General features: G+C 66.9%; 2 protein-coding genes across 2 annotated transcripts in view; one reads left to right on the top strand and one right to left on the bottom strand.

The window, feature by feature from the left end:
* Nucleotides 1-14,269, top strand: part of KCNH2 (potassium voltage-gated channel subfamily H member 2) — a 23,632-nt gene extending 9,363 nt beyond the window's left edge. The window contains exons 6-15 of the mRNA XM_057367891.1: nt 6,131-6,556; nt 7,263-7,650; nt 9,454-9,653; nt 9,869-10,121; nt 10,777-10,970; nt 11,503-11,602; nt 11,697-11,942; nt 12,536-12,713; nt 12,981-13,143; nt 13,498-14,269. Of these exons, the coding sequence (XP_057223874.1) occupies nt 6,131-6,556; nt 7,263-7,650; nt 9,454-9,653; nt 9,869-10,121; nt 10,777-10,970; nt 11,503-11,602; nt 11,697-11,942; nt 12,536-12,713; nt 12,981-13,143; nt 13,498-13,659 (2,310 nt within the window). The 3' untranslated portion in view covers nt 13,660-14,269. The remainder of the gene's footprint in view (nt 1-6,130; nt 6,557-7,262; nt 7,651-9,453; nt 9,654-9,868; nt 10,122-10,776; nt 10,971-11,502; nt 11,603-11,696; nt 11,943-12,535; nt 12,714-12,980; nt 13,144-13,497) is intronic.
* A 913-nt stretch (nt 14,270-15,182) lies between these two features.
* On the bottom strand, nt 15,183-19,570 carry AOC1 (amine oxidase copper containing 1). The gene is made up of 5 exons (XM_057367868.1): nt 19,490-19,570; nt 17,479-19,022; nt 16,688-16,976; nt 15,949-16,081; nt 15,183-15,760 (listed from the first exon to the last, which is right to left on the bottom strand). The coding sequence occupies exons 1-5, from the start codon at nt 19,510-19,512 to the stop codon at nt 15,482-15,484; spliced, it is 2,268 nt and encodes a 755-aa protein (XP_057223851.1). The 5' UTR covers nt 19,513-19,570; the 3' UTR covers nt 15,183-15,481.
* Nucleotides 19,571-19,576: the final 6 nt, after the last annotated feature.

Genomic DNA, 19,576 nt, shown 5'->3' with positions numbered 1-19,576 from the left:
ACCGCGGCGACCGCCCCGACGGGGAGCGGCGGGACCGGGTCCGGCGGGCGGTCCGGGTGTCCAGCCTGGTGGCACAGGAGGTACGGGAGGGGCGCGGGGGGTTTGGGGTGCATCCTGGCGGCGCAGGAAGTACGGGGAGGCCGAGGGGGGCCGGGGGTCCCGGGGTCCTGAGCAGGAGGGGAAAGGGGACCCATGATTTGTACTGCTGCACGTGGGCTCGGGGTCCGGGGGCCGTCCCCACGCCTGGATGGGGGACACGGAGCGGGGGGGCGGGGAGGGACCGGGGGTCGCGGCGGGCGGCTCTGGGGGTCACCGGGGATATCCGGGGGCTCTGGAGAGAATCTCCCCGTTGGGTGTACGGGATCCTGTGGTCCGTTCACCATGCGCGGGTGCAGCGTCTCGGGTGTGTCCCCATGCCGGGATGGAGCGGTGGGGACAGCGGTGGTCTCGGCACGGGGGGAGGGTCTGAGGGTCTCCCCCCGCGGGGGAAGCGGGGTCCCGCRGCCGCCTCACAGCACGCGGGCACCAGGGGCCGGGGGTGTTCCCCTGCCGGGATGGAGCGGGGCGGGGGAGCCGGGGATCGTGGCCGGGGTGTTTGGATGGGTTTCGTGGTCCCGGAATTTTCGGGGGGGGTCTCCCCCAGCAGCGGGAACAGGGACCCATAGTTCATCCTCCACGCGTGTATGCGGGGTCCCGTGGGTGTCCCCACGCCGGGATGGGAGACGCTGAGCAGGGGTGCAGGGGTACTGGGGGTCACAGCAGGCGGCTCTGAAGTGCTGCGGGGGGGGGGGTCTGGGGGACCGAGGAGGCCCAGAGTCTCCCCCTACTTGGGGAAGTGGGTCCCGTGGCTCGTGCTGCTGTAAGTGGGCGCGGGGTCCCGGGGGTACCCCCACACTGGGAGTGGAGGGGGAGGGCATTGGAGGTTGTGATGTGGAGCCCCCCACTKCCCCCTGGGGATTGGGGGCTATAACCCCCTCACGGGCCCCCCCTGCCCACCCGGTACCATGGCCAGGCCCGGTGCCGTGTCCAGCTGTGTCGTGGTGGCTGTGGTATGGCAAGGGGTGATGGCACATGGCTGGCGTGGTCTCTTGTTTTGTCCCAGGTGGTCCCCACCGTGTCCCAGGTGGTCTTTGTGGCCGTTCCTTTGCTGGTGGCCTGTGGCTTTGGGGTGGGTGTGGGTCAGTGCCAGCATCACTGGGTAGGGGTCGGAGCTGGGGCGGGCGCACCGCCCCCCAGGGACGTCACCCCATCCCACAGGGACGTCACCCTGTCACGGGGCTCGTCCCCCACCGTGCCACGGGTGCCTCTGGCAGTGGGTGCCACTGTCGCTGCCTGCCCAGGGTGGCCCCGTGTCCCCCGTGCCCATGTCGGGGGGTCCTGAGGATGCTGCGACGCCGCAGCTCAGCACCGTGAGTACCCCGAGTGCCATTCCCGGGGGGACAGTAGCGTTGGGGTTATAGGGGGGGTTCCCCAGCATCAGGGTGTCTGCACAATTGGGGTGTCCCCCGCGTTTGGATGTCCCCAACCTTCGGGTGTCCCCCATGCGAAGGTGTCTGTACTATTGGGGTGTCTCCTACATCAGGGTGGTCCCACAGTGGCCAGGTATCACCTAGCTGATGGCCAGTGCCACCCTGGTGGTCACCACATTGGGTGACACCTGTGAGGTGACAGGGAGGTCTTGGGGGGTCAGTGTCCATCTGGCTGGGGCTGTYCCCAGGGGTTCAGCGACAAGGTGGGTGTCAGTGTTCAGGTTTATGAGGTCTGGGGGTCTTAGACCCTGATGGGGCATTGGGTGGGTGCCGGGTCCTGTGTTGGGGCGGGTGTGGGGTACCTGGGCAGGTGTCAGGTACCTGCCAGGACAAGTGTTGGGTGCCCACGGGGGTGTCGGGGGTCCATGGCTGTCGGGTACCTGCGGTGCCGCTGCTGGGTGTGTGTGGCTGCTGGGTACCTGCTGGTGCAGGATTTGGGGATCTGTGGCTGTGGAGCACCTGCCRGGCAGGGGTTGGGGATCTGTGACTGTCAGGTAGCTGCCAGAGCAGGGGCGGGGGCCCTGCCGGGTGCTGGGGGGCCATTGCATCGGTGCTGGGCCRTCCCACCGTGCGGGCGCCGGCGGGGAAATGGGCTGGGGGCACTGGAGGGGATGTCGGTGCGCCGGGGGGTGCTAGGGGAGAAGTCCAGGTCTCAGGGGCGTAAATTGGGGTGTCAGGGGGGTGTCGGGGTCCCGGGGGTGCCGGGCCCCCCACTCTCCCGGCCCGGGGTATTTGGGGTGCGCCGTGGGCGCAGGTGTCTGGGTCACGGCAGGTGCGGCGCCGGGTGTCCCGGGGGGTGGGGGGTGTCGGTGTCACCGCAGGTGTCGGGGACGCGTCACCGGGGCGGGACGTGTCGCCGCGTGTTGCTGAACGTGTCACTGGCACCGCCGCCATCTGTGTCACCGTGACTGACGGGTGTCGGGGTGGGGGGGCACCGAGCCCGGAGGGGAATGGGATGTCGCTGCATATCGGCCCCATCCAGCCATCCTGACAATATGCTTTGCGGGGCGGGGGGCGGTCCTCAACCCCTCCTCATGGCACCCCCATGACCCTGAGACCTGTCTGGCACCGAGGGGCTGGGGACTGTCTCCATGGCTGGGGCTCATGGGGGACTCTGGGGGTCCCCGCTGTGTGTGGGGGGCTGGCATAGGGAAGGGGATGTCAGGACTGTCCTTTGCCCTGGGCTGGGCCCCCCCAGGGGCTGGCGTGGGTTGCACTGGGGGTGTTGACCAGGTGCTGGGGTGGGGGTGCATTTTGGGGAATTGGCAGATKTATCTGCCGGGGTGTATTTTGGAGGGCTGTGACTGAGTGGGGGTCCTGGTCACTGTTCCCCGCCATCCCCCCAGTTGCCTGCAGGGCCGGGGGTCCCCATTTGGGCATCACGTGGAGGGGGTGAGTCCAGGTGGGGTGTGGGTGCACCCCCGGCCCATGGAGGCCACGAGGTTCTTGGAAGGAGCCAGCGGTGCCCGGTGGTGAGGCTGGGGTCTGTCCCTGTAGACGGCAGGACCCCCCTGCCCCTGGGGCGTTCTGCGGGCCCCGGCTGCCCCCTGCCCCCGCCCCCCCCGTGCCGCGGGCCGGGATTTGTCCCACTTTGCCGCGGCAGCTGCGATAAATTTAGCGGCAGGAGCGGCTGGTGGCTGGAGCCGCCCCCCGTCCCCTCCGCCCCCGCTCACACCGCAGCCGCCCGGCACATCCACAGCCAAAAGGGCTTCGGGGATTCTGGGATCGGGGTCCCCCTCCAGGACCCCCCCGGGGATCCCCCCGGGCTCCCCCCTGCCATCTGAGGCGCTGGCGTCAGCGAGGCTCTGCCCCACGGTACCTCTCACCCCCCTCCCCGTGTCCCCAGAGGCCCCGTGCCCCCGTGTGACCCCACGGCACCTGTCACACCCCCGGGGGACATTCTTGGGGCATGTGGGGGGTGGTTGTTGGGGTGCAGCTTCCGAGGAAGGCGSTGGGAACCGGGACCGCCCTGCACACGCACCACGTGTGGCCTCGTCCCTACCGTCACACGGTGCGGGGGGACCCGGGTGGCAGCGGGAATCCCCCGTGTGGGGGCGGCGGCTGTGACGCAGGAGCCACCGCGTGTCCCAACGCTGTCATCTCATGTCATCGTGTGTCCCGGTGCTGTCATCGCGTGTCCCAACGCTGTCACCGTGTGTCCTGGTGCCGTCACTGTGTATCCTCGACACCATGTGTCGCCGTGTCTCCCAGCACCATCACCGTGTGTCCCAGTGCCAGGGTGCGTGTCCCTGGCGCTGTGTGCCCCTGCATGTCCCGGTGCCATCGCTGCGTGTCCCTGGCGCTGTGTGCCCCTGCATGTCCCGGTGCCATCGCTGCGTGTCCCTGGCGCTGTGTGCCCGTTACCGGGTGTCACTGCATGTCCCGGTGCCATCGCTGCGTGTCCCTGGCGCTGTGTGCCCGTTACCGCGTGTCACCGCATGTCCCGGTGCCATCACCGTGTGCTGCCAGCACCACGTGCCCCATCACCGTATGACTGTTCCCGCTGCCCCACGAGCCCACCGAGGTTGGTGGCCCCTGGGGACAGAGGTGATGGGTCCCCGTGTTCCAGGAGGGGCTGTGGCAGTGAGTGACATGTTTTGGCTCAGCCAGCAAGGCGGGCACCGCATCCCAGCAGGTGGACACTGCACAGGTCGGGGGACGTCCCTGGCGTGTCCCTGGCATGTCCCTGGCGTGTCCCTGGCGTGTGTGTGAACCGTGACACCCTGCTCATTGCCATTGGCTGGTGCTGTCTCCCCACACATCTGGAGCAGCTGTTGGTGCCGTTGGGGCGCTTGGGTGCCCTAAGGATGCCCAGGGGGAGCCAGTGACATGTCCCACCTCGTGCCACCTCACCCGCGGGCACCAGCAGCCACACCAGCGTGCCCGCTGTGTCACCGACCCACGCCGACCCGTCCGGCGCGTCACCGCGTGTCACCGTGTGCCGGGGGGGCTGGGGGTGATGGGGGGACCGGAGGGGGGCAGCCCTGGCTGTGGCCGTGGCGGCAGCAGCGGAGCAGCCTGGGAAAAATTTCCGCCCCAATAATTCCTGTCGGCTCTGGCGGAGCGTGGCCGGCGCGCGTCACGCCGGGGGTCCCTGCTGCCACCGAGGGTCCCCCCTGCCGCCGAGGGACCCCCAGACCGGGGGTTCCCGCTGCCATCGAGGGTCCCCGCTGCCGCCGGGGGTCTCGAGGCACGCAATGGGTGCGGGGCCGGGGCGGGGATGTCCCCGGCGCCCATGGGCTGGCGGGGGCTGACCCCCGCTGCCCCCACCGAGGATGCTGCCCGCGCTCCTGCAGCTGCTCCAGGAGTTGCCGGGTGCACCCCCCGCACAGCCCCGGCCCGGGCCCGCCCCCGGCCCCTGCCCCATGCCCGGGATCCCCCTCTGCTGTACCTGCCTGGGGCTCCGCCGCGATGGCACCGGGCACGGCCAGGAGAAGGTACCGATACCACCCCTACCTGCACCGCCGGGGGGGCCCGGCATGGGGGGGCGGGGGGTGCCGCATGGGGGGCACTGTGCCCACCCRTGACCTGGCGGGGGCTGTGGGAGCTCAGGCTGTGTCCTTGGCAATTGTTTGGGAGGGTTTGGAGGGTTACATAAAGCTCTGGCTCTGCATGACTGGGGACCCTCCTCGGCCCTCCCGGTGGTGCCCCCGGGGTTGGGAAGCCGATGGGGGTGGGGGATGACGGTGTCTTTCCCCCCTCCCCGTGATGGGCATGGAGGGGGCAAGGGGACCCCCAGGGTGTGAAGGAGCACCGTGATCCCCATAGGGCAGAGGGGAGGCTGTAACCCCTGTGGGGCACAGGATGGGGGGCCCGTGGACCACCCGTGTCCTCTCACCCTTTCCGTGGGGCTGTGCGTTATTATGGACCACCCCACAAGGACCCTCAAGAATGACCAGTACTTCCCAATATCCCTGAAGTTGTGCCTCCAGGATGTCCCGGTGTTCTTCATGGGGACTGGGAAGCATGGAGGGGTCTGTGCCTTCCAGATGGAAATGCCAGGGGGGTCCATGTCCCCTGACAGGGATGCTGGGGATGGCCACGGTTGGGGGACACCTGGGRCACAGGGCAGTGTTGTGTCTGTGCGTTTATGGTGGGAACTGCCCTGGTGGTATTTGTGGGGCAGGAGGGGGTTGTGAGGCAACTCTGTGGTGTGGGGGGACCTTGTCCCTCCTGTGCCCTCCAGCTGTTCCCCCGCCACTCCTGGTCACACACGGTGGGGTCCCTGCACCCTCTCATGGCCTGTGCTGGGGTCCCTCTGTACCCCGCAGGGTCACAGAACTGTTGATTTTGGGAAGGAGCTTTAAGACCATCGGGTCCAGTGTTGACCCARTGCAGCCAGGGCCACCCCTGACCCACATCCTCGCCTCTCCTCAGGCTGGGGCACTGAGCTCTGCAGCAGCACTGCTCCCCCTGCAATCCCCCCCATACCCATAAAACCATTGGGCCAACACGGCCAAAGCCCAGCATTGACCCACCGTGCCAAGGCCACCAAACCGTGACCCCAGGCACCACATGTACATGGGTTGGGGTCTGAGGGGCTAAATCCTGCAGGGTGGTGGGATGCAGGACTGACCCCTCTGTGCACCCCATGCCCTCAGGTGCTGTCACTGGGTGCAGATGTGCTCCCYGAGTACAAGCTGCAAGCGCCGCGCATCCACCGCTGGACCATCCTSCACTACAGCCCCTTCAAGGCAGTGTGGGACTGGCTGATCCTGCTGCTGGTCATCTACACGGCCATTTTCACGCCCTACTCGGCCGCCTTCCTGCTCAGTGACTCTGAGGAGGCCCAGCGCCACCACTGCGGCTACTCCTGCAGCCCACTCAACGTCGTGGACCTCATCGTGGACATCATGTTCATCATCGACATCCTCATCAACTTCCGCACCACCTACGTCAACTCCAACGAGGAGGTGGTCAGCCACCCTGCCAAGATCGCCATCCACTACTTCAAGGGCTGGTTCCTCATCGACATGGTGGCCGCCATCCCTTTCGACCTGCTCATCTTTGGCTCCGGTTCTGAGGAGGTGACACGGGGGACAGGGGATGTGGTGGCACCGGCTGGGCTGTGCTCCAGCTGGGCAGTGCWGGTTGTGTTTGGGGGTCCCACCTGTGCTCCCAGTCCTGGGGTGGATGGGTGCCATTCCTTGAGTGCCAGGTCCTGCTATGGGGGGTGCCTGGCGGTCCCACATGGGTCATGGTGGGCACCAGGGTGCTGTTCCCTGGGTACTTGGTCCTCCTGTGGGGGCTGCCTGGGGGTCCCACATACATCCCTGGGCCAGGACACCACCAGTGGTCCTGGTGACCTCCCTGAACCTCCCTCCCAGACCACTTCTGCTCTGGGTGGGGCTCTTGGGGGCACTGGGGTTGATCTGGGGAGAGGAGACAGGGCTTCATGGCACCTTCTGCCTTTCCAGGGATCTGTGGGGCTTCTCTGCCACCGCTGTCCTGGTGACCCCCCCTTTTCCTCCCTCCCAGACTCTTTTGCCCTGGGGGGCACCTGGGGCTGGGGCAGACTCCTGGAGGTGGCTGGCTTGGGGCAGGGACCCCCACACCCTTTTGGGGTTCTGAGGGTGTCTCTCCACCATCACATTCCTGCTTTTTCCCATCCCCCAGATAATGATGCTGGCAGGGCTGCTGGCGTGGAGAGAGAGGATGGGACACTCTGCGCCCGTCTGAGGCTGCCCGGGGTATCCCCACCTCCAGTGACCCTTTTCCTTGCTGTTCCCCCAGACCACGACGCTCATCGGGTTGCTGAAGACGGCGCGGCTGCTGCGGCTGGTGCGGGTGGCGCGGAAGCTGGACCGCTACTCGGAGTACGGCGCGGCCGTGCTCTTCCTCCTCATGTGCACCTTCGCGCTCATCGCCCACTGGCTGGCCTGCATCTGGTAYGCCATCGGCAACGTGGAGGGGCAGCGCACGGGCTGGCTGCACGCGCTGGGACAGCAGATCGGGAAGCCCCTCAACGGCAGCGACCCCCGCCGCGGGCCCTCCATCAAGGACAAGTACGTCACCGCCCTCTACTTCACCTTCAGCAGCCTCACCAGCGTCGGCTTTGGCAAYGTCTCTCCCAACACCAACTCCGAGAAGATCTTCTCCATCTGCGTCATGTTGATCGGATGTGAGTGACCGTGGGGTGTGAGCGCACCTGTGTGGGTGTGTTTGAGCACACCTGGGGGTGTGAGCACCTCCGTTGGTTGGCTGTGAGTGACTGGGGGACCACTTCTGAGTGTGTGGAAGCACGGGGGTGTGTTGTGTGTCTGAGGGGCTTTGGCAGTGTGTCTCACGCTCCAAGAGGATCTTCTCCACCTGTGTCACGTTGGGATGTGAGTGACTGTGGGGTGTGAGAGCACCTGTGCGTGTGCAAACCTGTGTGTGTGACACCTGTACCTGTGCCCTGCACATGGGGCTCGTTCACGTGGTGGGTGTAGGAGCAYCCCCAGGCTCAGTTTTGGGGCTGGCCCTGTTTGACACATTCACCGATGCTCCAGCGATTGGAGCCACCTTGGCTCATCCACAGGTGACACAGATGGGTGGGATGTGACTCTGCTCGAGGACAGGAGGCTCTGCAGAGGTATCTGGGGACAGATCTGTGTGCAGGTCAGCACGGTAAAGGGCTGAGTCCTGCCTATGGGTCACACCAGCCCCATGGAACACATAAGGCTGGGGYAGAGGGGCTGGAAACCCAGGAAAGGCCCTGGGGATGCTGGTGACAGCCTGGACATGAGCCCAGGTGTGCCCAGGGGGACAAGAGGCCGATGGCCTCTGGGCAGTGCCAGCCCCATCATGGGCACAGCCCCAGGGCAGGGATTGTCCCCCTGTGCTGGCACTGCTGAGGGACCACCTCAGATCCTGGGGGCAGCTCTGGGATTTCCTGACAAGAAAGACCTCGAGGGGCTGGAGCATGTCCAGGGAAGGGAATGGGGCTGGRGAARGGTCTGGAGCACCAGGAGCAGCTGAGGGAGCTGGGAAAGGGGCTCAGCCTGGAGGAAAGGAGGCTCMGGGGGGACCTCGTGGCTCTGCACAGCTCTCTGACAGGAGGGGGCAGCCAGGGCRGTTGGGCTCTGCTCCCAGGGAACAGGGACAGGAGGAGAGGGAACAACCTCAGGCTGGGCCAGGGGAGGCTCAGGGTGAATATTGGGAATATTACTCATGGAAAGGGCTGTCYAGTCCCAGCAGAGCTGCCCAGGAAGATAGTGAAGTCTCCATCCCCACAGAGATTTAAAATCTATGTGGATGTGACTCCTGGAGACATGGTCAATGGTGGCCTTGGCAGTCTGGGGGACAGATGGGCTCAGGGTTCAGAGAAGTCCCTTGATGACAGGGGTCCTGGTGACTCCTACCACCCCTGTGACTATGGCACCTCTCCATGACAATGGGGACCTCCATGACAGTGGAACTCTCACAGTTATGGGGATCTGGTGACAGAGGGAACCCTTGTGGTGTTGGGGACACTCCTGTGACAATGGGCACCCCAATGGTGATGGGGACACTCCTGTGGTGATGGGAGCCCCTGTGCTGATGGGGACCCGTATGACAAAGACTCTGTCATCATGGGTACCCTGCTGTGATAATGGGGACCTGTGACAATGGCAACACCATGACAGTGAGCACCCTCCATGTTGATGGGGACCTCAATGATGATGTGACCACTGTGACAGTGGGGATCCTCCATGACGATGAGTACCCCACACTGCAGCCCTGGCAGCACTGGGTGTTTTGGGGAGATTTGGGGGTGCAGAGCCTCCCTGACGTGCTCCCCAGCACTGGTGTRTGACAGCATCTTAGGGAACATCTCGGCTACCGCCTAGCACCGGCACTTGGGCACTTGGGGACATGGGCACCCTGCACCGTGGCGCAGGGGGTGGCAGTGGGGGTGTGGGGGTTTGGGGATTCAGGGCGCCCCTGACCCTGCTCCCCCCAGCTCTGATGTACGCCAGCATCTTTGGGAACGTCTCAGCCATCATCCAGCGCCTGTACTCCGGCACGGCGCGCTACCACACGCAGATGCTGCGGGTGCGCGAGTTCATCCGCTTCCACCAGATCCCCAACCCGCTGCGCCAGCGCCTCGAGGAGTACTTTCAGCATGCCTGGTCCTACACCAACGGCATCGACATGAACGCGGTGAGCCCCCCAGAACCCCCAAAACCTCTRTGGGACCCCTAAACCCCCCCGTGGCCCTCAGCCCCTGCTCCTCAGGGAATGCTTCCTGGTCCTACACCGGTGGCATCGACATGAACACGGTGACACCCCCTGGGACCCCTAAACCCTCCACGCCTTCTGACCCCCGGGACCCTCCAAAGCCCCATGTCCCCCTCTGATCCCCTGGTCCCCCCCAGGTGCTGAAGGGATTCCCCGAGTGCCTGCAGGCCGACATCTGCTTGCACCTGAACCGCAGCCTGCTGCAGAACTGTGCCCCGTTCCGGGGGGCCACCAAGGGCTGCCTGCGGGCACTGGCCATGAAGTTCAAGACCACACACGCGCCCCCCGGGGACACACTGGTGCACGCGGGGGACGTGCTCACCGCGCTCTACTTCATCTCCCGCGGCTCCATCGAAATCTTGCGCGGCGACGTCGTCGTTGCCATCCTGGGTGAGCCCCCAGACGTGGCCCCAGGGTCCCACAATGCCCCACGGTGCAGCCACTGCGTTTGGGGGTCCTGCAGTGTCCTGGGTGCCCGCAGGGGATCCCCCGGTGCCGCACAGCTGACCCCCCCCCACCTCCTGGAGACCCCACAGTGTTCCTAAAGGGATCCCCTCCATCCTTCAGTACCCCCAGCCCTAGGGACACCGCATGCTGTTGCGCCATCTCCCAGGGTGCCCCTAGTGCCCCATGGGGTGACCTCCTGCCTGCCAGGGTCTCTCCAGCCCTCAGTGCCCCCCAGAGTGACACTTCACATCCTGGGGATCCCCAGTGGCCCCCAGTGGACCCCTCGGTCCTGTGTGCAGCCTGAGTGTCCCCCTAGTGCCACCCCRACTCCCTGGGGATGCCAAGTGACCCCTGCATCTTCCAGAGCCCTTCCAACTGTGGGGTCACCTTGAGTGTCCCCGGGGGGGATCCCCCCAGCCCTGGTCGCACCCCAAATGCCCTGATATGACTCCCCCCTTCCCTCCCAAGGTACCCCCAGACCCAGGTATCCCCCCCCCCAGGTCAGAATGACTTTTGGGAGCAGCTGCGGGGGCGGCCGGGGCCGTGCAGGTTCCTACTGAGGCCCCGGGACCCCCCCAGTGACCCCCCTGCCCCCCAGGTAAGAACGACACGTTCGGGGAGCCGCTGCATCTGCACGCCCGGCCCGGGAAGTCAAGGGCGGATGTGCGGGCGCTCACCTACTGCGACCTGCACAAGATCCTGCGTGAGGACCTGCTCGAGGTGCTGGACATGTACCCCGAGTTCTCCGACCGCTTCTGGGGCACCCTGGAGATCACCTTCAACCTGCGCGACGTGAGGGGGGCCCGGGGGGGCATGGGGGTGTGCAAAGTAGGGGGTCCTGAACAAGCTGGGGGGATCTGGGAGGTCCTGAAAAAGTTGGGGGTTCTGAACAAGTAAGGGGGTTCAGAGCGATCCTGAGCAAGGGGATCCTGAGCAAGTTGGGGCATCCTGAGCAAAATGGGGTGGGGGTGTCATGAGCGTACTGGGAGTCTCGAGGAAGTTTGGGGAGTTCTGAGCACGGTCAGGGGTTCCAAACAGTCTTGAGGAGTTCTGAGCAAGCGGGGAGGGTCCTGAGAAAGGTTGGGGGGTTCTGTGCAATTTTGGGTGGGGGGTCCTGAGCCAGGTGGGAGAATCAAAGCACGCTGGGGGCTGTGAGCAAGAGGGGGGTGGGGAGTTGAGAAGCCTGGGGGATCCTGAGTAAGGGAGGCGGTGCTGAGAAAGTCGTGAGGTGCTGAGAGATCCGGGGGGTCCTTAGCAGGCTCTGGGGCTCCTGACAAAGCGGGGGAATCCCGCAGCCCTCAACTGTGCCCCCGTGTCCCCGCAGACCAACATGATCCCCGGCTCCCCGGGCAGTGACGAGCTGGATGGAGGCTTCTCCCGGCTCCGGCGCCGCAAGCTGTCCTTCCGCCGGCGCTCCGAGAAAGGTGGGGTGTCGGGGGGCTCGGGAGGGGCCGGGACCCCTGGGATTGAACCCAGGGYGTCAGTGACCCGGCCCTGACCCCGGGCTGTCCCCTGCAGACGCCCCCAGTCCCGGGGAGTCCCGGGCGCTTCGAGGGGAAGGCGGTGGAGGCCAGGCCCCCGGAGCCCCCCCCGGCCCGGCCGAGTGGGAGCCCCCCAGCCCCTCCAGCTGCGGCTCCAGCGATGAGGAGGAGCCCCCCGCACCGCCCCCGGGGGCCACGGCGCTGTCCCCGTTCCGCAGCGCCCCGCCGGCCCCCGCCGAGCCTGAGGAGCGCAAGGACAGTGACATGTGCAACCCTCTCTCAGGTGCGCCGGGGGCTCGGCGTGCTGTGGACTCCATTCCCCCACTCCTCGCTCGGGCCTCATAAGATGCCCCAAAAACCCCGCAGTCCCCTCCCCAGCCGTCCCCCAACCCCCATCCCCTGTCCAGCACCTCCTCTGTGCGCCCCTCAGTTGGCGTTGGGGGGTCCCCCATTTCTTCCCTCCCCACTCAGTGTCTCACAGACGCCCCCAAAACCCCAGCGTCCCCTCGCTGCCCCAGGCCTCGGGACCCCTCTCACTCCCTGCCCCCGCACCCCTGGGCCCCTTTCAGGTTGAAGTTTGGAATGGGATGCGGGTCCCCCACTGCTCTCCTCCTCAGGGTGCTACAACCCCCCAAAAACCTAGAACCTCCATCCTCAGCCCTCCCCAGCACCTGCTCCTTCACCCCCTCAGATGGGAATGGGGGTCTCTGGTTGGGTTGGGGCAGGGGTCCCAATCCTGCCCTCCCTGTTTAAGGCTGCACAGCTTCCCCAAAAGCCCCAGTATACCCTCCCCACCCCTCCTCCAGCCCCCTGAACCCCGCAACCTTCCCCCTCACTTCACCACCTCCCAAACCCGTTCACCCCCTCCTTTTCCAGGCGCCTTCTCGGGGGTCTCCAACATCTTCAGTTTTTGGGGTGACACCCGGGGCCGCCAGTACCAGGAGCTCCCCCGTTGTTCCCACGCAGCCTCCCCAAACCCTCCCCCGACCCTGACCCGCCGCCAGCGCTCCAACCTGGAGTCCCGCTTGGATCTGCTCCAAAAACAGATCAACAGGTAAATTTGGGGACCCCAGGTAGGACCTGAGRGGCGTTTATGCCAGAAGGACCTCATGGGAACCCCCCATTGCCAGAGGTGTCTGGGGAACCCTGAGCGGCGAGGGGAGGGGAGGAAGGGGGGATCCCCCACTCCAACCTGAGCCCCCGTTCCACCTGAGAGATGGGTTTGGGCAGGGGCAGGCGCTGGGGGTCCAGGGGGGCGGGTAGAGGGGTGGGGTTGGGGGTCTCATCTTGTCCTGGCCGCACTCCCACGTGGCTGTTCCAGGCTGGAATCCCGGCTGAGCTCGGACATCTCCTCCATCGTGCACCTGCTGCAGCGCCAGGTGCTGGTGCCCCCCGCCTACAGCACCGTGGCCTCCCCCCACCAGCCCCCCCCGGGGCCGCTGCCCCCCACTCTGCCTATCACCCCCATCCGGCCGCTCGCTCAGGTGAGGGGGCATCTGGTTTTGGGGATGTTCCGCCGTCAGACTCTGTGGGTTGGGGTTACCCCCGAGTCCCCCCCAATCCCGAGGTTGAGGGGCCACTTGCTTTGGGGGGCATCACTTCATCTTCCAGTTCATCGTGGGTTGAGGTCACCCTTGAGCCCCCTCCACRTATCGGGTACGCCCCTCTCACCCCCCACCACTGCTGTGGGTGGGCCCAGGGCAGTGGTTGGGGGGACACCATAAACCCCTGGTGCTGAGTGGGGGCCACCCTCTGGGGGTCTTGGTGCCGGGCGGGGGTTCCCCCGAGCTCCTGGTACTGGGTTGGGATCACCCCAACACCGATTCCCCGTTCCGCAGGTCCTGCGCCCCCCGCGTGCCCCGGACCCGCCGGACGTGGTGCTGCTGCTGGAGCCGCCCCCGCCGCGGCGCCGCTCCCTGCCCGGGGCGCTGCCGCCCCCCACGGGGACCCCCCCGGGGACCCCCCCGCTCCARAGACATTGCTCCGACCCCGGCAGCTAATGGGAGTGCCGGGGCGCGGTGGGACCCGCAAAGCCACGGGACCCCCGACCCCGGAATGCGGGACCCCCGGAGCCCTCAGACCCCAGGATATGGGACCCCCAGAGTCCTCGGACCCCGGCACGTGGGATCCCCAAAGCCCAGAACATGGGTTTCCCAGAGCCGCGGGACCCCCGACCCCGGAGTGTGGGACCCTGGAACCCCTGGACTCTGGCACGTGGGCCCCCTGGACCCGGCACCCCTGGATGCCATGACCCAGGAGCCCCGGAGTCACAGGATCCCTGACCCTGGGTCACGAGACCCCCAGAGCCCTGGAGCCGTGGGATCCCCAACCCCAGAATGTGGGACCCCCAGAGTCCTTGGACCCCCACACCCTGGGACCTGGGATCCCTGGGACACCCAGAGCCTGGCACGTGGGATCCCCAGAGCCGCAGGACCCCTGTCCCCAGCATGTGGGACCCCCAAGGCCCAGGACATGGGACATCCAGAGCCCTGGGACCCCCGACCCCGGAGCGTGGGGGCATAGAACTCCCAGACCCTGGGACCTGGGACCCCCAGAGCCCTCACCCCTGGGCCCTGGCCTGCTGGGGGGCTCTGGCTGCTGCGCCCCATGGACACTGGTGCCAGCAGCCAGCAGGGGGGCTTGGGGCCCCTGGGACCCCCCATTATCCCACCTCATCCTGGGGCCCCCTGCCCTGGGCTGTCGGACTGTGCTGCTTTTCCTCCTCCCCCGCGAGCCCCGGAGCGGCGTGGGGGGTGCACAGGTGTGTGTGTGCACAGGTGTGTGCACAGGTCCTGTCCCCAGGTCCTGTCCCCAGGACCTCACGTGTGTCAGGGGGGTCCAGCTGCGTCGGGACGCGTGTGTTGCCCCCCAATCCGTGTGTGTGTGTGTGTGTGTGTGTGTGTGTGTGTGTGTCCCTGCTGTGTCCTTGCCGTGTCCCCACCGTGTCCCCCCGCCGGGACCCCCCCACTCGCGTGTGAGCCCCGGCAGGGCCTGGTGGGTCCATGTGTGTTCCCCCCATGTGTTCCCATCCATGTCCCGGCTGAGGGGTCGGGAACCTCTGTGTGCCCCTCCCCGCCTGGCTGTGTGTCCCCCCAAGCCCCCCGGCCAATCCCCCCGCACAGCTGGGTGTCCCGTGGCGGTGTCACCCCACGCACAGGGAGGGGGACACGGGGGGCAAGGGGCTGCCACCGCCTGGCTGCCCCGTAGCGTGTGCTSTGTTTGTCCCATGTCACCCCTGCATGTCACCCCCGTAGGTGCCCCAAATAAACCGGACAGAGACCTCCCGGCTCTGTATGTCACCAGCTGGGGGCGGGGAGGGCAATGGCCTCGGACGTCACCGTGATTAAACATTGTGACAGCTGGGACATTGGGACAGGTCGGGATGTCCTGGTGGACACAGCACTGGCACAGAGGGGGACAGAGGGGGTGACATCCCCTTTACTGACACATGGCAGCGTGTGACTCTGTGTGACATGTGCCACAGCCCMATGTTCTGGTGGCACCAGTGACCCACATGGTGGCAGAAGGGTTGGCATCATCTTTACTGAGCCTGATGGGTGGCACGTGGTGCCATGTGGCACAGTGTGACATATCCCACACTCGTGTCGCAGTGTCCCACATAGTGCCAGCACCAGTGCTGGGTTCAGAGGAGGTGACGCCACCTTTGCTGGGCCTGGCACGTGGCAGCGTGTGACACGTCCCATGCCCCGGTGGCACCAGTGTCCCCGTGGTTCCGGGGTCACAGGAGGTGCCACTGGCTTTACTGTGCCTGTCCCACGGTGCATGGCCTGTCCCCCAGCTGTGTGTCCCTGTGTCCCTGGGTCACACCTGGCGGTAGGTGCCATTGTAGGTGAAGGGCTTGGGGTCGACGCAGGCGCCGGGACTGGGGGGGGTCCAGCGCCGGATCTCCAGGCGGGAGCAGGTCGGGGGGTCCAGTGGCCGCACGATGACCGGGGCWCGCGAGGCCACTGACGGGTCCTCGTTGAAGAAGTTGAAGGGGCGCAGGAAGAAGCCGACAGCATTGCCGGGGGTGGCGGTGTTGGGGATGTCCTCGGCATGGGGCACGTGCAGGAAGCCCACGGTCACCCAGGCCACCAGGTCCTGGCGGGGACACACCATGGTATCAGTGGGGGCCACGGCACTGTGGAATCCCYCACGGCGGAAGCTGGGGAGACCAGCGGGGGATGGGAAGCACCCCGGATCTGGGGAACCCCCGGAACTGGGCCCCCTCTGGAGATGGGAACCCCCGGGACCCTCAGCAGCCCCCAGCCCCGTGTGCCCGGTGTCACCTGGTCCTCGATGGTCTCGTTGTCACGGATGAAGCTCTCGAAGGTGACCGGGGGTTCCCAAGGGTTGTTCTGGCTGTAGATGCTGCTGCTGCTCGGCTCATTCTCGTGGCGCCGTGTCACAGCCAGGTGGTACCTGGGACAGGTGAGGGGTGGGGTCAGCCTGGGGGTGGGGGTGTCCCTGTCCCAGCCCTGCCCGGGTCCTCTGACTGTGCCACCTATGGCCAAGTCACGTCAGGGCGACACAGGGCTGGTGAGRGGCCGGGGGTCCCCAGCTTTGGGAGCTCCTCAGCTCCTGAGGGGTTCCCCAACTCCAGGGGRATTCCCCAGGTCCCCTGAGGAACGCTGCAGCTCTGGACGGGTTTCCTAACCYTGGAGGGGCCCCAGCTCTTGCAGGGCTCCCCAGTTCCAGGGATTCCTYAGCTCCCAAGAGATTCCCCAGCTCCTGGGGACTCTTCAGCTTCCAGCACCGAGGGCCCCCTCAGCTCTGGGGTGTCCTAAAATCCCCAGCTCCCAARGGGGAGTTCCCGGTTCTGGGGGTGCCCAGGGTCCCAAGGACCCACCCCAGCTCCAGGGCAGGATGGGCGGGTCCCAGCAGGGAGAGGTGCCACCACAGGAGGGTGTGACCAGGGGAAGGACGCCCTGCTCCCGCGGATAACGCTGCTGGCTCGGCGCGCAGCTGGCAATGCCGGAGTCCCCGTGCAGCCCCGTCCCCACGCCGCGGGACCCCGCCGTGCCCCACCTGGCCCAGGTGACCCCGCGCTCCTCWCGCCACCCGCGGGGCAGCACGGGCCCGGCGTGGGAGCTGAGCTGCAGGCGGAAGGTGCGGCGATGGCCCCAGCGGTTTCGCCGGCGCGGGTTGGAGAAGAGCAGGTACCGCGGCGCGGGGCGGCCCAGCGGCAGCGCGGCATCGCGCTCCCGGCGCCGCGGCTCCCGGTGCAGCCACGGCTGCACCACGCGCGCCCCCGCGCTCCAGGGGTTGGAGATGTTCTCGAAGCGAATGTCCATCGTCTCGAAGCTGTTCCCGGAGCCTGCGGGGACAGTGTCAGAGAAGGTGTGCGGCACAGACCGCCTGGCGTGAGGATGGGGCACCGCGGAGGTGGTGCCATGGAGGGGTTGGACGTTGTGGGGATGTCACCATGGATGACCATGCTGGGACCCCGTGGAGATGCCAACGTGGAGGGCTGGGACACCATGGAGATGCCACCACCACTAATGGGGGCTGAGATGCCCGGARATACTACTATGGATATGGCCTGGGAAATACCACCGTGGGGGACTGGGACTCCACAGAGATACCACCACGAGGGGCTGGTACCCCAGTCAGATGCCATCACTCATGGCGGGCTGGGATCCTGCAGAGATACCACCATGGAGGGTGATCATCATCTGAAACTTCGGGTGATGCCCAGGTTATACCACCCTTCCAGGAACAAGGTTCCCCAGCCCCTGGAACACACTGTGGGTCCAACCCCTCTCTCTCAGCACCCTCCCCATGGCCGGGGTGTGTCSGGAGCTGTCAGGGCCCTTCACCTGCGACATCCAGGTCCACCTTGTAGTGCACCAGGTGGGTGTGGATGTTGCCCAGGAGGTGGCTGTGCACTCGGCTGCCATAGCGCCGGCCCTCCGGCGTGTAGAAGGTGGCGTGGATGTAGCCGGTGGCATGGACCTTGGCCTCCAGGACGCCGTTGGGGTAGAGCAGGAAGTCCCAGATGTAGTCGTAGTTGTAGACGGTGGAGGTGGTCCTGAGCACCAGCGCCCGCCCCTCCAGCCCCGCGTAGAAGTGGAAGCCGCCCTGGAAGTCGCTGTCAAAGTGGCGGCGCAGGGGGACGCCCGTGGGCAGCTCGAAGACGCAGAGGGCGTTGGGGAAGCGCACGGGGCCGTCGGCGTCCAGGAGGTGGAAGGCGTCCAGGAAGGTGGCGGTCTCGGGGCAGTCCACGCCGCGCGCCAGCTCGTAGCTGGAGGCGCCCATGGCCCAGCCGGCGTCCATGTACTTGGTCTGCATGGCGGCCGGCGAGTGACCGCCGTAGAAGGCGATGGCCTCCTGCACGCTCAGCTCGTAGGCCACGCGCTCGCCGTCGAAGCGCACGTCGAAGAGCTGCAGGCCGGCGGAGGAGCGCAGCCGGAACGCCAGGCTCCAGCCGCCGTACTCCAGCCGGTTCCCGCGCAGCCGGTAGCGCCGGCCCTGCGGCTCGCACACCTTGGCGCCGTGCACCTCGGTGGGGGTCCCGCTGGCGAAGCGCCCGCGGGGCTCGTAGCTGGAGAACAACTGGCGGGCGGGGGGCTCGGGCAAGCGGGCCAGAGGCAGCGTCCCTCGCTCATGGCTCTCGGCCAGCTCCCGGACACTGCTGAAGTACCGCCCGTTGTACCAGAGCCGCTCCATGGCCCAGCGCCGCGGGTCGGGGTCCCCGTGGTCCAGCAGCACCTCCAGCCCCGCGGGGTGCAGGAAGAAGCCCTCCACGAAGCGCTGKATCACCAGCCACGTACGGCGCTCGCCGGGGCCCAGCCCGCGCGGGGCGATGTCGGAGAAGGTGAGGCAGCGCTYGGAGCAGTTCTGGAAGCCGAAGCCSGTGGCCTCCCGAAGCAGCGGCTCCAGMGGGGCCATGGCGGCCACCAGCGCGTTGTACAGCAGCTCGTAYTCCAGCCGCGTCATCGGCCGCGCGGAGAAGGGCACGGCGCGGCCCCCCTTGAAGCCCASCACACGGTAGGAGCTGGGGCGCGGCAGGGGCCCCACGGCCAGCTCGGTGATGTTGGGCTCCGCTTGCGCCCCGAAGAAGATGATGGCCCGAGCTTCGCGCCGCGGACGGGCCCCGCCGTGCTCCAGGAACCGCAGCGCCGGGCGCTTCTTGGGGGGCAGCAGCTCCACCAGGAACAACGAATTTTTGGCTAGGGGCCCCCCCTGGTTCGGGGAAAGCCCCAGTTCCGGCCGCTCCATCAGGAAGGTCCGCACAGCTCGGAGCTCCTCCGGGGACAGGTCAGCAAAGATGGACCCACGGTCCGAGGGATCCGTGGAGGGGCTGGAGAAGGCCACGGTGCCCAGCAGGGCCAGCGCCCAGGGGAGCCCCAGCAGCCACATCCTGGGGGACACAGGGAGAGGAGGATCAGCACTGGAGAGGGGATGGGGGAAAGCTGAGCACCCCTGCTCCAGCAGAGCCACGATCCTACCAAAACTGGGGCGACCACGGGGTCATCCCAGGTAAACCAGGAAGCCAAGGGCTGACCCCTGGCAAAACTGGTACCACTGCGAGGGGACCACCAGGAACACTGAGGACATCATGGGATGACCCCAGAAAAAACAGGGGTCCCCCAGTGAAACCAAAGACAACATGGATGGCCCCAGGGAAACTGAGGACACCATGGGGTGACCCCCAGAAAACATTCCCTCCCTCCCAGAGCCTCCAAGCCCCCTAAACCCTCCCTCAGGGCAGCTGTTGAACCCCACCACAGYGCTGAGCCCCCCCGGGTGGGCATGGGGAGACCCCCAATGTCAGAGCCCCGAGGAGCCCTCCCTCACCATGGAGAGCCCCCCAAGCCCCCCACTCACCTGCCCTGGCTCTGTCGCCCCATCCGAGCGGCGCTGCCGGTCTCTGCCAGGCCCTGGGGCTCTGACCCCCAACCTCTGCCCCCACCC

This window comes from Malurus melanocephalus, unplaced genomic scaffold (assembly GCF_030028575.1).
Source record: "Malurus melanocephalus ecotype Western Australia unplaced genomic scaffold, MMel_1.1 scaffold_86, whole genome shotgun sequence".
NCBI classification, from domain to species: domain Eukaryota; kingdom Metazoa; phylum Chordata; class Aves; order Passeriformes; family Maluridae; genus Malurus; species Malurus melanocephalus.
This window is presented reverse-complemented; position numbering and strand designations above follow the sequence as displayed.